Below are 17426 nucleotides of genomic sequence, written 5' to 3' on the forward strand. Positions count from 1 at the left end.
ATTCAAGGAAATATAGTTGTGTTCATAAGGTCATTCAATTATCCTGTTAAAAAAAATATGTTTGACCTGCTGAAAGCAAGACAATTATATTCTTATATTAATCATGTTAATTGCAGAAGAGGATTGAATTTGCTGACCACAACTTAGTAATTCTGTTTAGATGAGTAAAACAATAGACAACTTTCGAGTTCGATGCATTTCCGTCAAAAACTCTGGTTTTAGTGAACGTCATTTGTGCGTTTAGGGGTGTCGTCACTTCCATTCCAATGTTGAGCGAGTGGTTGGAAAACTATAATTCTATATTGTACGAATTATACGACAAATTGAATTCTCAAAATTGACAATCAGCATTGATGTCATTAGGGAATTGTCATTAAGTACCTACAGAACAATCATTATTTCTAGTTTATTCTGCACAATGACGATCACCAAGACGCTTGATGAACGTAAATAGTGCAGGGATACAGGTGACCCCCTCTATCTGGTAATTGACGTCATAAAGGCGCGTATAATTGACGAGTTTTTTCCGGTGACGGATGAACTCGAAAGTGGTCTATTAAGTGCACTCATTTTTACAAGTCTTATATAATTATTGTCAGAAGTGTAAATCTGACATGTCAACTACTTGATGAAAAAAATCTGGTAGCCTTCTCTAAACTAAACAGAGAAAGCAAATTAGATAGAGATGGATTCATGTTTAACTTGATTGATTTTTTAAACTGTATGTTGAAGGAAGTTCTTAAAGAGGGAGCCAACCTGACCACATAGAAGTTATATTTATATCTTTATTTTGTAGTACAGAATGGTTAAAGAAGCTCTGACAGAGAGATGTTATCTGACCACATAGAAGTTATATTTATATCTTTATTTTGTAGTACAGAATGGTTAAAGAGGCTCTGACAGAGAGATGTTATCTGACCACATAGAAGTTATATTTATATCTTTATTTTGTAGTACAGAATGGTTAAAGAGGCTCTGACAGAGAGATGTTATCTGACCACATAGAAGTTATATTTATATCTTTATTTTGTAGTACAGAATGGTTAAAGAAGCTCTGACAGAGAGATGTTATCTGACCACATAGAAGTTATATTTATATCTTTATTTTGTAGTACAGAATGGTTAAAGAAGCTCTGACAGAGAGATGTTATCTGACCACATAGAAGTTATATTTATATCTTTATTTTGTAGTACAGAATGGTTAAAGAAGCTCTGACAGAGAGAGCCAATCTTATAGAGATTGCTCCACATCTAGCTTATCCTTTTCCAATTATGTTACCTATATATAAGTAAGTGCTTCAGCATATAACTTAACTCAATGTGATTTAAGGTGGTCCCTAACACTTCAGGGAGATAACTCTGTAAAATTAGCTTAACGTTTTAATCACATTCTATTGTTATTAAGGAAATATTAAGATTCTCAATGATTAAAATTAGTGTTTATCAAACTTTATTAAATGAAATTTTTTTGTGAAAAAGATTGGTTCAATTTTTTGGAAATTTTTATTTTTTCCAAAGGGTCAAAGTAAATATTTTGTCAATATTTTATGAAACTTATAAGAGTCAAATTAATTAAAGGAAGTTTGCTACTCAGTCTCAAAATAACAAGCTTTTCATAACACTAGTATATGTTGAGAGGGGATTAATAAAGGAGCCAAAAGAGCCAAAATAAAATATAGGCCAATGTGCTTCTTTTTCAGATATTTATATATAAGCTGTTAAAATTTTGGTGGGAAAATGTTCTCTCTTGATTTTTCATAGATTTACCATTGACAAGTTTATGTTCTCAAAAACTATTAAAAAAGAACAACTATTTTAAAAGACTTTTACAGATGACTTATAGTGACACATGTTAAAGATTTATAAAAAGAAAAATGGGGGTCAATGGGCAAAAGTTTTTAAGGCATTCAAATGTATAAAACCAGAGTATTCCTAAAATCTGACAAAAATTTAAAAACATGACAAGCGAAAAAAAAGGTCGCAGTGATATATGATGTAAACAAATAATACATTATTTTGTAAAACTAATTTGATTTATCTCCCCTTGTAAAGAAAAAATAAAAATATTAAAATAAAATAAAGATAACTTGAATCTCTTCATTTGAAAAAATAATCACAGGCAAAATTAGTTTCAAAGATGAATAACCAAGGACTTTTTGGATTAACAATCTAATGTCTTTCATTTCATGATTTGGAAATGAAAATTCTGGTGTTACCAATGGATTAGAAGGTCTGTTATCTAAAATTGAAAGGTTTGGGACACCTGACCTATCTTTATTTCAACCTCTTTAAGATATAAATTAAATTTCTGCAATAGAAAACTTGACAGATCATTTGGGTAATTTGTTTTTGATGGAGAAAACTTCCATGCAATCTTTAATCTATGGGAAAGCAGAAATTCCGTGAAAAACAACAATGAATACATTTTAAAATCACCAACGGATCAAACACATGAAAACAAATTTGTATCATAATTATGACATGGTTCAGTGAAAGATGAAATAGTTAAAAAGTAAATAATAATCCAGCTATAAATGAACAGTGTGTCAAACCATTAACTTTAAAGATAATGAAAATTAACAAATTATTATACAATAGTTGAACAATGAACAAACATGCAAGTTTTGTTATTAGCAAGTTCTGGAAATGGCTCTGGCGAACTAAATTATAATCCTGGTACCTTTGATAACTATTGTAAGAATATGGTGTAATGTTTAAGGATTTTGATAAGATTGTTGATATTGTCTTCATAAAACTACTAGTAGAAGTGACGTCATGAACCATTATGAATTTACTAAACCCTACAAATCCATAGGGCGTCACCAAGTGACAGGGTTTAACCAATAACTATGTAATAATTTACCAGCTGTGCGATGAAATATTGATATAACATACTTTTAATTTCTGTTTTAGGTACTGGCAAATTCCTTATTTTTGGGCTGGTATAAAGATGTATGATTTTGTAGCCGGGAAACAAAAACTTAAATCAAGTTACTACCTCTCAAAGAAAAAGGCATTAGAAAAATTCCCTATGTTAAAGAAAGAGGCACTTAAAGGAGCATTAGTTTATTACGATGGTTTGTACTATGTTGATAAAAATTTGTTATCTGTGCTTTGAATGAGAGAGTTGGTAGCTTCTTTCTGTTGCTAACTAAAAATTGATTTATTAAATATTAAATCTATCGACAAAAGATAGAATGACTCAGAAATTGACAACTATAGCTATAGGTCACAGTATGGCCTTCAAAAATGAGTATAACTGATACAGCATAGTCAGCAATAAAAGACAAATGAGAAAAAAGTAATGGCCTGATTTTATGAACAAAATAATGAACGAAAAAAACATATGATATACAACAAAAAACAACAACCACTGAATTTAGACATGCACATACAAAATAGGGCAGGGTTAAATTAATTTGAAAGCACAACAACCTGAAACTGGACTGTAAAAATACAACATAAGAACAAACTATAAATATCATCTGCATGTTATTTTCAAATCCTTTCCAATGGAACATTTATATAAAATTATTTCCTGTCATTTTAAGTACTATAATATGATTAGGAACATATGTGATGTAAATCAATCATCCAAAGTATTGGTGAAGAATAAAACTTTTGTCACTCGATTTATAGATATAGGAAGATGTGGTGTGAGTGCCAATGAGACAACTCTCCATACAAATAACAATTTAAAAAGTAAACCATTATAGGTTAAAGTACGGCCTTCAACACGGAGCCTTAGCTCACACCGAACAACAAGCTATAAAGGGCCCCAAAATTACTAGTGTAAAACCATTCAAACGGGAAAACCAACGGTCTAATCTATATAAACAAAACGAGAAACGAGAAACACGTATATATTACATAAACAAACGACAACTACTGTACATCAGATTCCTGACTTAGGACAGGTGCAAACATTTGCAGCGGGATTAAACGTTTTAATGGATCCAAACCTTCTCCCTTTTTCTGAAACAATAGCATAACATCACAACAAAGAAAAACATACGATAAAATATCAATTGGCAGACTTAACTCAATCAAAAAACGTATGATTAAACAATGAACGAATAAATTTGATCTGCGATATCTGAATACAAATACACAGTTAATTAAATATTAGAGACAAACATTCATGACCAAAAAGCTAACAAACAAATTCAAAAACAGGACATGACTGAGAAATATTTAACCAATCAATGTTCACTTTAGAAAAAAACCGGTTTTTTTATAATCTTGAAGTTTATACAAATGTTGTAAGAATAACATGTATTATGTATTCTGGATCAGCCATTGATTGGACCAATACATCTTTTAACTATTCATGCTATTATAGCCAATGAATGAAAAACTGTCTTTATATTAGCAGAAATACTCAACAGTACTGCACATGATAGGATTGTTATCATTTCTTTAGTGATCATGATACAAAGTTTTGCATACATAAAATTAGCTCAATATCTGCAGTTTTTCAAATGTCAGCTAAATATGAATATATATATGTCATGTTACTGTAATACAATTGTCGTTGGTGAAGCATCTTATTTCTGCTCTATCTTTTTAGGACAACATGACGATGCTAGAATGAACATAGCTATAGCTATATCTACTGCCAGGATGGGAGGATCTGTGGCTAATTATATTGAGGTTCTAGAATTACATAAGTCAAAAGATGAAAATGGAAAGGAAGTAGTGTCAGGGGCTAGGGTGAAAGACAGAATTACAGGTAGGTAATTATACCCCACGCAACGAAGTTGCGGGGGGTATAATGTTTTTGACCCGTCCGTCCGTCAGTCCGTCCGTCCGTCAGTCTGTCCGTCAGTCCGTCCGTCCGTCAGTCCGTCCGTCCGTCAGTCCGTCAGTCCTGTTTCTTGTCATCGCTACTCCTCTCAAACCACACAACAGAATTTCACGAAACCTTTTCAGATAATAAGGACATACTATGTAGTTGTGCATATCGACGGGAAATTGCGATTCAATTTTTTTTCTAGGAGTTGCGCCCCTTTGAACTTATTTACTTTAATGTATTACTGCAACAGTTTGTCATCGCAACTCCTCTCAAACCACACAACAGAATTTCACGAAACCTTTTCAGATAATAAGGACATACTATGTAGTTGTGCATATCGACGGGAAATTGCGATTCAATTTTTTTTTGTAGGAGTAACGCCCCTTTGAACTTATTATACCCCACGCAACGGGTTGCGGAGGGTATAATGTTTTTGACCCGTCCGTCCGTCCGTCCGTCCGTCCGTCCGTCCGTCAGTCCGTCCGTCCGTCAGTCCGTCAGTCCTGTTTCTTGTCATCGCAACTCCTCTCAAACCACACAACAGAATTTCACGAAACCTTTTCAGATAATAAGGACATACTATGTAGTTGTGCATATCGACGGGAAATTGCGATTCAATTTTTTTTCTAGGAGTTACGCCCCTTTGAACTTATTTACTTTAATGTACTACTGCAACAGTTTGTCATCGCAACTCCTCTCAAACCACACAACAGAATTTCACGAAACCTTTTCAGATAATAAGGACATACTATGTAGTTGTGCATATCGACGGGAAATTGCGATTCAATTTTTATTCTAGGAGTTACGCCCCTTTGAACTTATTTACTTTAATGTACTACTGCAACAGTTTGTCATCGCAACTCGTCTCAAACCACACAACAGAATTTTACGAAACCTTTTCAGATAATAAGGACATACTGTGTAGTTGTGCATATCGACGGGAAATTGCGATTTAATTTTTTTTCTAGGAGTTACGGCCCTTTGAACTTATTTACTTTAATGTACTACTGCAACAGTTTGTCATCGCAACTCCTCTCAAACCACACAACAGAATTTCATGAAACCTTTTCAGATGATAAGGACATACTATGTAGTTGTGCATATCGACGGGAAATTGCGATTCAATTTTTTTTCTAGGAGTTACGCCCCTTTGAACTTATTTACTTTAATGTACTACTGCAACAGTTTGTCATCGCAACTCCTCTCAAACCACACAACAGAATTTCACGAAACCTTTTCAGATAATAAGGACATACTATGTAGTTGTACATATCGACGGGAAATTGCGATTCAATTTTTTTTCTAGGAGTTACGCCCCTTTGAAATTATTTACTTTAATGTATTACTGCAACAGTTTGTCATCGCAACTCCTCTCAAACCACACAACAGAATTTCACGAAACCTTTTCAGATAATAAGGACATACTATGTAGTTGTGCATATCGACGGGAAATTGCGATTCAATTTTTTTTCTAGGAGTTACGCCCCTTTGAACTTATTTACTTTAATGTACTACTGCAACAGTTTGTCATCCCAACTCCTCTCAAACCACACAACAGAATTTCATGAAACTTTGTAGATAATAAGGACATAGTATGTAGATGTGCATATCAACAGGAAATTACGGTTCAATTTTTTTTCTAGGAGCTATGCCCCTTTGAACTTATTTGCTTCAATGTACTTCTGCAACAGTTTGTCATCTCAACTCATCTGAAAACACACAACAGAATTTTGTAGATAATAAGGACATACTATGTATATTGGCAGAAAATTATTATTCAATATTTTTTCTTATACAATTTTTTTTTCTTATACTTATTTAATTTCTCCAATGACAATGTGGGGACGTGGGGTATGTGAGCGTGCTCACTAAGGTTCTTTAATTTACTTTAATGTACTACTGCAACAGTTTGTCATCGCAACTTCTCTCAAACCACACAACAGAATTTCATGAAACTTTGAAGATAATAAGGACATACTATGTAGATGTGCATATCAACGGGAAATTGCGGTTCAATTTTTTTTCTAGGAGTTATGCCCCTTTGAACTTATTTGCTTCAATGTACTTCTGCAACAGTTTGTCATCTCAACTCCTCTGAAAATACACAACAGAATTTCATGAAATTTTGTAGATAATAGGACATACTATGTATATTGACAGGAAATTATTATTCAATATTTTTTCTGATACAATTTTTTTTTCTTATACTTATTTAATTTCTCCAATGACAATGTGGGGACGTGGGGTATGTGAGCGTGCTCACTAAGGTTCTTTAATTCATTATAGGAAGTAGTGTCATGGGTGAGAGTGAGACAGCATCACAGGTAGGTATTATTTAGGAAGTAGTGTCAGGGGTGAGAGTGAAAGAGAATCACATAAAGGTACTATTCAGGAAGTAGTGTCAGGGGTGAGAGTGAGAGACAGACTCACAGGTAGGTATTATTTAGGAGGTAGTGTCAGGGGTGAGAGTGAGAGACAGAATCACAGGTAGGTATTATTTAGGAAGTAGTGTCAGGGGTGAGAGTGAGAGACAGAATCAAAGTTAGGTATTATTTAGGAGGCAGTGTCAGGGATGAGAGTTAGAGACAGAATCACAGGTTAATATTACCAAGGAGTAAGTGTCAGGGGCTAGAGTAAATAAAAACAGTTTTCCTGCATACAAATCATGATCAAATGCAAAATGATTACAGCTGCCTTAGTTAATACTGATTCATTGCATTAAAATCTTCTAAATAAATCCTTCTCTGTCTTCTCTCAGAAAATTTGTATTGGTTGTATCCTCAGATAAATCAGATTTACATGTCTCATCACCTTGTACTTGAAAAATTGATTTATGCACTCTCAAAGTTTTATGTTTTGATTTGTTGCTGTTTCATTGACTTATGCCTCACATTTCCATTCAAAGGACAGAGCACGATAAACATGAAAAGGCCTGTTTTTGGCCCCCCTATTTTCTCATTTTTGTCGAGCCTGCAACTTTTGTTGCAGAAAGCTCGACATAGGGATAGTGATCCGGCGGCAGCTACGGCGGCGGCGGCTTTAGCTAACTTCTTAAAAGGTTTATATTTTAGAAGGTGAAAGACCTGGATGCTTCAAACTTTGTATATAGATGCCTCATGTTACAAAGTTTCCGTCAGTCACATGTCCAATGTCCTTGACCTCATTTTCATGGTTCAGTGACCACTTGAAAAAAAAGTTCAGAATTTTTGTAATGTTGAATTCTCTCTTATTATAAGTAATAGGATAACTATATTTGGTATTTGTGTACCTTGCAAGGTCCTCATGCCCGTCAGACAGTTTTCACTTGACCTCGACCTCATTTCATGGATCAGTGAACAAGGTTAAGTTTTGGTGGTCAAGTCCATATCTCAGATACTATAAGCAACAGGGCTAGTATATTTGGTGTATGGAAGGACTGGAAGGGGTACATGTCCAACTGGCAGGTGTCATCTGACCTTGACCTCATTTGCATGGTTCAGTGGTTATAGTTAAGTTCTTGTGTTTTGGTCTGTTTTTCTCATACTTTATTCAATAGGTCTACTATATTTGTTGTATGGAATGATTGTAAGGTGTACATGTCTAGCGGGCAGATGTCATCTGACCTTGACCTCATTTTCATGGTTCAGTGGTCAAAGTTAAGTTTTAAAGTTTTGGTCTTTTTATCTAATATTATATGCCAAAGGTCAACTATATTTGGTGTATGGAAATATATTATGATCTATATGTCAGTCCCGCAGGTTTTATTTGACCATGACCTCAATTGCACGGTTCATTGCACAGTGTTAAGTTTTTGTGTTTCGGTCTATTTTTCTTAAGTAATAGGTCAACTTTATTTGTTGTATGGAAGCTTTGTTAGCTGTACATTTCTGCCTGGCATGGTTCATCTGACCTTGACCTCATTTTCATGGTTCATTGGTCTTTGTTTAGCTATCTTGGTTAATGTTAAGTTTATGTGACCGTTGTAATAAAGCTTTATACATAGGACTATCAACATAATATCAATAATTAGTAAAGAAGGCGAGACATTTCAGTGTGTGCACTCTTGTTTAAAATTTGTTTTCGAAACCTACTTATCACGTTAAAATATTCCCTTAGGTTTGAAGTTTGTTTGGATGAACTTCAAAACCATTACCTTCAGAAAATGGGTGAGGTGAGGAGGGTTAAAGGGCATTAAAAACACCAAAAGAAGGAAAAATTACGAGTTTTGGCAATTGTTTCTTAAAATTTAATAGGCTGCACCTACGTGACCCAGAAAAAATTATGGCGATTTAGACAGCAAATACTGCTCCCATGACATTGGAATAAAAAAATTCCTGCATCACCTTGGTGCAGGCCCTAAAAAATTAAAAAATTGTTGTATTGAACACCTGCAAATTGAATAATAATTACAATATTTGAATAATATCAAAAAGTTTAACCCCCTCCCCTCACCCATTTGTTAAAATTAATGGTTTTGAAGTTCATCCAAACAAACTTCAAACCTCAGAGAATATTTTAACATAATAAGTAGCTTTCCAAAGCATTTGAAAAATTAAAAAATAGGGGCCAAAAACAGGCCGTATCGTACCTTGTCCTTTATATTTGTTGGAGGTTTTGGCTTTGACTGTACATGTTACCCTGCATTTCCATTCATATTCATATTTATTGGATTTTTCGATAGGTTGCTGTCTCAATAACTTACCCCAAATAAATACCCCAATTGATATTCCTAGTCATGTTTGTTTTGTGTTTTGGTAGATTGCTGTCTCATCATGCTCATTGACTAATACCATGCATTTCTATTCATAGTCATATTTATGAATTTTTTGATAGGTTGCTGTCTGATTGACTTATACCCAAATTTTTATTCATAGTCATATTTATTTTGGTACGTTACATCTCAAAAAATATTTGAGAATTCCTTCTATATATAGTGAGACAACTCCTCTACTTTGTTTTGATTAATTTTAAAGGACCTCTCTTTGATATTTGTTTTATTTATTCTTCTCTATACATGTAATTTTGACAGATTAAATATATACAAATTAGTATCTAAAAAATATATGTATCATGCTTACTAAACATTTTATTGTCATTTACAGTTAATTTAAAATCACATCAGTTTATTAATGTAGTAATCATAACAGATGACTTCTGATCCCTTTTGATTACAAATTCTCAAAATTAAAAACAATACAAAATAACATCTAAATTGGCACTTCATTTTGAGATGACACTAAATTACCTAGATGAATATTATTCATATCAACAATGTTAAATAATTTTTTAGCATAGTCTGTATCACCCATTAACTGGTGAGCTGTGGCAGTCATAATAATTGTACTGATAGCAGGAAAACTGAAATGAATACTTCGGTTTGTCATTGTCGATATAAGTTTTAGTAAGTATTGTCTACATGATGGAACGTCCTGTAGATGATAGTAACATAAGAAACTGAGGAAATATGCATATGGTAAAGGATGATAAACAAAAAGTTGATCTGCCAAACTTAGTGGTAATTCTTGTGGAATTAGGGTCTCAAAGTCAAATTTAAGAACTTCAATCGTTAATGCCTTTATTACTGTATACAGTTTTTCTTTTTTCATCAGATTGAGCGCATGTTTTTGGATGAATGTGAATTCGGATGTGGTTGATCCAGTAAAAATTTTCTCATCTGTGTATTTCTGCATTGCATAATTTAAAACACTTAATGAGGCAAAATATTTTTTATGAACATAGAGGAAAGAAGCTAATGTTAGCCATCCGGAAACTGCATCTGAATTTACACCTATCAATAAATGGCTAAGATCATATTTGTACTTGCAGTATCGCTGTTTGTTTTCAGAGCTATATAGATATTTTGAAGCATCTGGAACAAAGCAACATGCTTTTGATAAATATAAAGCAAATAAACCTTTAGATACACCCGTTTTGGATCGATGTAGAAAATTATACAGTAAATGTATTTTCTCAAGAAATGAAATATTGACACTTGTTTGTATTTCTTTTCTGAAATTTACTCTAGTTAAATAATCAGTGATTTTATAGGATTGTCTTTTATAATCTTGCAGGGTTTCAGAAGACACAAAACAAAAGATTCCTTGCTCATATAAACTTTTCAGTACAGTCCTCAATTTTTCTTTGTTCAGAACATTAAATCGTGAAAAGAAAAAGTTATTTTCAGGAATAAAATAATGTGACAAGATTGAATATCTTACACAGTACATTAATCTTTGAAGGCATGCCATAAAACAAGGTATTATATTATCTGGTCGCCATACATTTGGATTAGTTTCTTCTGAAATCCAAAACATCAATGTTTTTAAGAAATAAGAACATAATAAATCTTTCAAATCTTCATGTTTTTCTACTATTTCCTTCAGTAAGATTTTTAACAGAGCATAACATAAAAATTGTGTATGACTAAATGAAAAGATAAGAAACTTTTCTGCTACAGAAAAAGAAATTCGCCATTCCAGATTTTCATTTCTGGATCCTTTGCTTCCAATTGGAACAAATAACACTCCACACGATATAATATTGGAGATGATTTCAGGTGCAGGCCATGTAGAACGTGGTCTTCTAATCCATGGCTGAACTTGAACTATCCATTGGTCACATTGAAGGCACATTGCTAAATCTAACTGGTTAGTTATTTCTGATATACATGGCCCATGAAGTTTAAAAAACATTTTTAATAATTTTCGAACTGATTTTTTTGCCTCGTTACCACATTTATCAGAATAGCTAGTTAAAAAAAAATGTTTATACTGATCACTTGAAAGCATACATCCAAGATGATTTGTTTGGCAAATGTCTTTTGATTGTTCACTCATTAAATTAGAATTAAGAAGACGCAGTTGTGTAAAACATGGAGGGGTCTCCTCAGTATTCATAATTAAAGGAATTATTTGATTATCAAATACAACTTCTGTTTCTGATTCATACACTTTAATCGTAGGAATGATAATCATTATATCCAGATCACTGCTTTTCAAAGAAAGCCCTTCACCTTTACTTCCACTAGTAATTGTTTTAAATTTATTAGAGTTTCCCATGTCCAATATAGTGCTAGCTAACCTCCTAGTCTTGACAACTTCTTCAGATCCGATATTTTGGCAAAGATATTTGTAATAATTCAATGATTCACATCTCTCTGTTGACATTCCCACCGTTTTCTGCCTGTAAGTCTACAAAATAAATTACCACCAAGTTACTTTAAGATGACAACAACTTCTTTATCTTACAATGCCAGAAAAAAAATTAGCAGTAGTTACTATTTTCTTTGTAAGTTTACTAATTAGGCAAGTGACAAAAGAGTTCCTCCATTAGCATTGTCATATATTCTCGTTTCCATAATGAAAGATGGCATGAAATATTTTAATGTAAAATATCTAAGGAAAGGTAAAACTTCTGTGTCATTTTGTCTTTTTTTTTTTTAAATTCATCTCATTGGCACTCATACCACATTTTCTTATTTATAAGAATTAAAATTCTTACCTTTAAGTATTTCTTTTCCATTTTCTTATTTATTATTGTCTTCTTCAGTTTTTGTTTTCAATTTTGAATAATGTCTTTGAACTTTAGACAACTACTCTGTGAATTTGATGTGATACATGTATATATTGTGTCAATGGTTTGGAAGTAATTGACTGAATGATATATTGTATACGTGACTTTATATAGTTTGTATTTTCTGTAGGGTCAGCAGGGTCAGGAAGAGGTTAAGTGCCATCTACTTTTAAACAATTGAAAATTACAATAAATGGAAACTTTGAAACTGAAACCAAAAATATCTGAAGGATATCAAGTAAAATATCACCACTTGATAAGGAAGTAAAAATTGTTTTGTTTATTTTCTCTATTTTAATACTTTTGGATGACTGTCTCCATTTCTCCGAAATTGCATTGCTTTTTGATGATGTAGATACTAATCTTACTTTGAAATCTTAATTATCTTTTTTTTTTATGATAATTTTACACTCATGTAGATATGAGTTAATGATTTTATATGGAAATATTCACTAATCATACCTTGAAATCTTCATTATTAATTTTTTTTTTAGATAATTTTGCAATAAGTAAAATGTATGTGGGCTAAGTTTGAATCAGATTCAAGTTTAATCAGCTTCAGAGTTTTTGTGTTAAGAATAAAGTAAAGAGTAAATCTAATATATAGGATATTTTACTATATAATATATGATCCAGTACAACTGTTTGTTTTAAAACAAATATTTAACTCTACAAAAGATCAATTGTAAGGGAGCAACACTTTTACTTCATGGGAAGGGTTATGTTGTTATGCCTCATTTTGGGCATTATGTTTTCTGATCTGTGCGTCGGTTTGTTTGTTCATCCTTCCGTCCGCCCTTCTGTCCTGCTTCAGGTTAAAGTTTTCAGGTTAAAGTTTTTGGTCAAGGTAGTTTTTGATGAAGTTGAAGTCCAATCAACTTGAAACTTAGTACACATGTTCCCTGTGATATAATGTTGCTAATTTTAATGCCAAAGTAGAGATTTTCTCCCATTTTCTTGGTTAACTTAATTGAACATAGAAAATGATAGTGCGGATGGGGCATTCATGTACTGGGGACACATTCTTGTTTTTTCTTAGTCAGAAATTTATTTAGTTTTTTGACGTGTGAAGTATGTGTATAACTGTGATATGATGCCTCAAATGGTATCTTCAGTACACAAACATGCACATTTTTAGATTTATAACTGACAATATTTTGTATGGCAAACATTGTTTTTTTCAATAAAAAAATAAATTATATTCCTTAATTAAGTCATTTCAAATTGGTATTTATAAGTAAAAAAAAATCAAAGTGGTACCTTAAACTACTATGAAGTACGTGTTAATTGTACTTTATCGCTATTTTGTGCATTTTTCTTTTGAACTTTTTTTGTGATAATTTTCATATCATGCTTCTCGCTTGAGATGGAAAAATTATCGCTAGAAACTAAGGAGGCCACGTGGCGTTGCTAACGAAATTGACATGAAATTGACAACGTCGTCATAGTTAAAATAGCGATAAACAGGTTATCATTGGTCATCTCAACTCGATTGCTTTTCTCACTTTCGCTGTACCAGCTCAAGCGAGAAAATCAATCTCGTTGAGATGATCAACGATAATCTATAAATACGTACAATGTATTGTGTCAATTCATATTTTAAAAATAATGACAATCACATATATATAGGTTCAAGATTGATGCTATCATTATCCAAGATATAATTTGTATGATGAGAAAATGTTACATGACAATCTATCCATTGGCATGTACTTTTATATAATTCGTTTCCTTTGAAATTGGGTTTAACTAGTATAACTAGTTCTGTTACTGGTTCTGCAACAGTATGTACTATTTATAAAGTTTGATGTTAGGTGCATAAATTAAGGCACAAGGAAAGTTTTGGTGGTTTCAACGGGTGGCGTTTAATGATAATATATAAAGTTTGGCATTTAAATGTATTAGTATCGAAGGTGCTCACAGTTACGTTGAATAGGTGAGTTGGTCATGTTAGTATCTATACAGTTGCTGCTATGTTTATAACATGTATTTATATGTTGTTTGAATCGAAGAAATCTGTACAATAAAGTAGAATAAAATATTGTATAGCAAGAGAATATGATATGTTTTTGCGAGCACCTAATCCTATTTCTATGTTTGTCTTGTTAATAGCCTATTGAATTTGAGATTAAATACTTTTAATTCGGCTGAGCAGTGCAAGGGAGAATTTAAGTCTTGATATATATAGACAAAATATAACTTTGGATCCTTTGAATAATACAAATTTTACTTATATCAATGCCATCTATGAAATATTTTCTATATTGGGACTAAAAGACACATTTTCATATTGAAATATGTTCTTCTCTGGACACGTACATTATTTCTTAGACAGGGATGAAATATAATCAGAAATTTTTTGTCCTTGTGGATACTATTTCATAAGACATTAATTTGCTTTTCATTTGTTTGAGCTTTTGATTTTGTAATTTCATAAAGGACTTTCTGTTTTGAATTTTCCTTAGTATTTTGGTATTTTTTTTATTTTGCTTTTTGCTTTAGATATTTATCCTTTACTTAATACACACATATATTTTATACTTTATAGATAAAGAGTTCAACATTAAAGCCAAATGTATAATCAATGCAACAGGACCCTACACAGACCACATACGACTGATGGGGAACAAAGATGACCAGAAAATCTGTCAACCAAGTCAAGGTGTCCATATAGTACTGCCAGATTATTATAGGTAAGGCTATTAGGAAATTCAGGTGATAGTAAAGCAGTTGTCATACTAAGAGACGTATATTTAGGCCAGATACCCTCATTTAGGCCAGAGACCTTCATTTAGGCCACAAACCTTTATTAGGCCACAGACCTATATTTAGCCCACAGACCTTTATTGAGGCCAGAGACCTTTATTTAGACCAGAGACCTTTATTTAGGATAGAGACCTTTATTCAGGTCTAAGCCCTAATTTAGGCCAGATACCTTTATTTAGGCCAGAGACCTTTATTTAGGCCAGAGACCTTTATTTAAGCCGCATACCTTTATTCAGGCCACAGACCCTTATTTAGGCCAGATTATGTAACCTTTATTTAGGCCAGAGACCTTTATTTATGTCAGAGACCTTTATTTATGCCAGAGACCTTTATTAAGGCAAGATACCTTTATTTATGCCAGAGACCTTTATTTAGGCCAGAGACCTTTATTAAGGCCAGAGACCTTTATTTAGGCCAGATACCTTTATTTAGGCCAGAGTCCTTTATTAAGACCAGAGAACTTTTTTTAAGGCCAGATACCTTTAATAAAGCAAGAGACTTTTAATAAGGCCAGAGACCTTTATTCAGGCCACAGACCCTTATTTAGGCCAGATACCTATATTAGGCCAGAGACCTTTATTAAGGCCAGAGATCTTTATTAAGGCCAGAGACCTTTATGAAGACCAGAGATCTTTATTTAGGCCAGAGACCATGTTGCCAGGCCATTCATTAGGAGGCGGTACCTGGTACTTTTACCATCCTATGCTATTGACAATTACCGCCTAAATGTAGGAATTTTTATATAAGATATTCATGGAATAAATTGAAAAGTACCACCTAGAAACGTGGAAAGTACCAGTCAACATGAAAGATAATGAAACCCCTGTGTTGCTGTTGCATTTTTCTCAGTATTTGCATGTCCCAATTTCTTAGTATTTAGCACAAACTTATTGGGTATATGTCATACTTTTATGATTGGTTTTCTACTACATCAATTTTCTTTTTCCTGTTTGCTTTAACGTTTATTTTTAGATTGTCATGCCCATATATATATATATGAAATTTACATCATTTTTAGTTTTCATAGAAATTACAAATCATAACTTTTTTTGTATATATACTAGCAAGTATATATTTGTATATACATGTATATACTAGCAAGTATATATAAGTAGTGAGTAATAAGATTAACTCACATTGCATCTATAAATTAAATCAATTTGTCAAACAATCTCACAAAAAACAACTTTTAAGGAAGAAAATTGACTTTGAGGGTTACTATATGGCATATATACGGTATGCTGTATAGAAATAAAAAGTTATGGTATCAGTGGCAATGAGACAACTAGTCACCAGAGATCAAATGATGTAGAAGCTAGCAACAATAGGTCTCTTTATAGCCTTCAACAATGTGCAAAACACATACCCCATAGCAAGCTATACAAGACCAATGCATGACAAATGTAAAACAAATAAACGAAAAAAATTGCAACATGATTTAGGTACAAAATAATTAACAAAAAACAAACACAGCACACTTCAACAAACACCAAACCTGTAATAGACACTGACCCAGACAGGCGCATATAGCAAAATTTCTAATTTACAAGATACTGTGGATTTATTTATTTTCCTTGGTACTATTTTTTTATGAATTAAGGAAAACTTGTATATTGATTGAAATTTAATTTAGTGGTTTTGGCAAAGTATTCATTCAAAATTTGTAAACCCCTGTACCCACATATAATGAAAACTAGTATTCCAACGAATATTTAATCCATAGCAGATTAACTCAGCTTTTGAATAAAAGATAAATAGATAAAATTGTTTTGGTTTTCAATGATAAAGTGCATGAAGTGGTGATATTTATTTGTTTCAGTCCAGAAGATATGGGTTTACTGGATCCTGATACCAGTGATGGACGAGTGATATTTTTTCTCCCTTGGCAAAAAGTGACGTTAGCAGGTTTGAATGATAACCAAAATAGTCATTAACTCCTCTTCTTGCTTATGAAAACATGAGGAGAAGTGGTATGATTGCTCTTTAGAAAAACTACCCGCCAGAGTGACAACATTATGTGGCCACAAAAAAAATGTTGCAGATTCTTACAAACAGAATGAAGAAAATTGTTTGAAATAGTTAAAAAATGATATTCATTCCGCCGAGATTATTCAAAACAACAAAACATATGAATGAAAATACAATTTTTTTACAATTCACTAAAATTGGCTCTGATTGAAAAACAGTATGCTCTGGCCACACCTTTTTAATTAGTCATTGCTGAAATTAAGATAAAGAAATAAAGAGCCAAATCTAAGACATCAAAGTCTTAACACATTTTACTGAAATAATTATCTAACATTACAGTTCATAC

The 17426-nt window shown here is 32.5% G+C and overlaps 1 protein-coding gene and 1 long non-coding RNA gene across 7 annotated transcripts in view; one reads left to right on the plus strand and one right to left on the minus strand.

Moving 5' to 3' along the window:
• The window catches only part of LOC143059650 (glycerol-3-phosphate dehydrogenase, mitochondrial-like), a 65034-nt gene that overhangs the window by 22245 nt on the left and 25363 nt on the right, over positions 1-17426 (plus strand). For all 6 annotated transcript variants that reach the window (XM_076233174.1, XM_076233176.1, XM_076233173.1 and 3 more), the window contains exons 5-9: positions 1192-1289; positions 2914-3077; positions 4571-4732; positions 14895-15039; positions 16932-17017. In XM_076233174.1, the coding sequence (XP_076089289.1) occupies positions 1192-1289; positions 2914-3077; positions 4571-4732; positions 14895-15039; positions 16932-17017 (655 nt within the window). The remainder of the gene's footprint in view (positions 1-1191; positions 1290-2913; positions 3078-4570; positions 4733-14894; positions 15040-16931; positions 17018-17426) is intronic.
• Positions 11118-12766, minus strand: LOC143058821 (uncharacterized). The gene is made up of 2 exons (XR_012973246.1): positions 12275-12766; positions 11118-11964 (listed from the first exon to the last, which is right to left on the minus strand). It is a non-coding gene; the product is annotated as an uncharacterized LOC143058821 (long non-coding RNA).

Source organism: Mytilus galloprovincialis, chromosome 14 (genome assembly GCF_965363235.1).
Source record: "Mytilus galloprovincialis chromosome 14, xbMytGall1.hap1.1, whole genome shotgun sequence".
Lineage (NCBI taxonomy): Eukaryota > Metazoa > Mollusca > Bivalvia > Mytilida > Mytilidae > Mytilus > Mytilus galloprovincialis.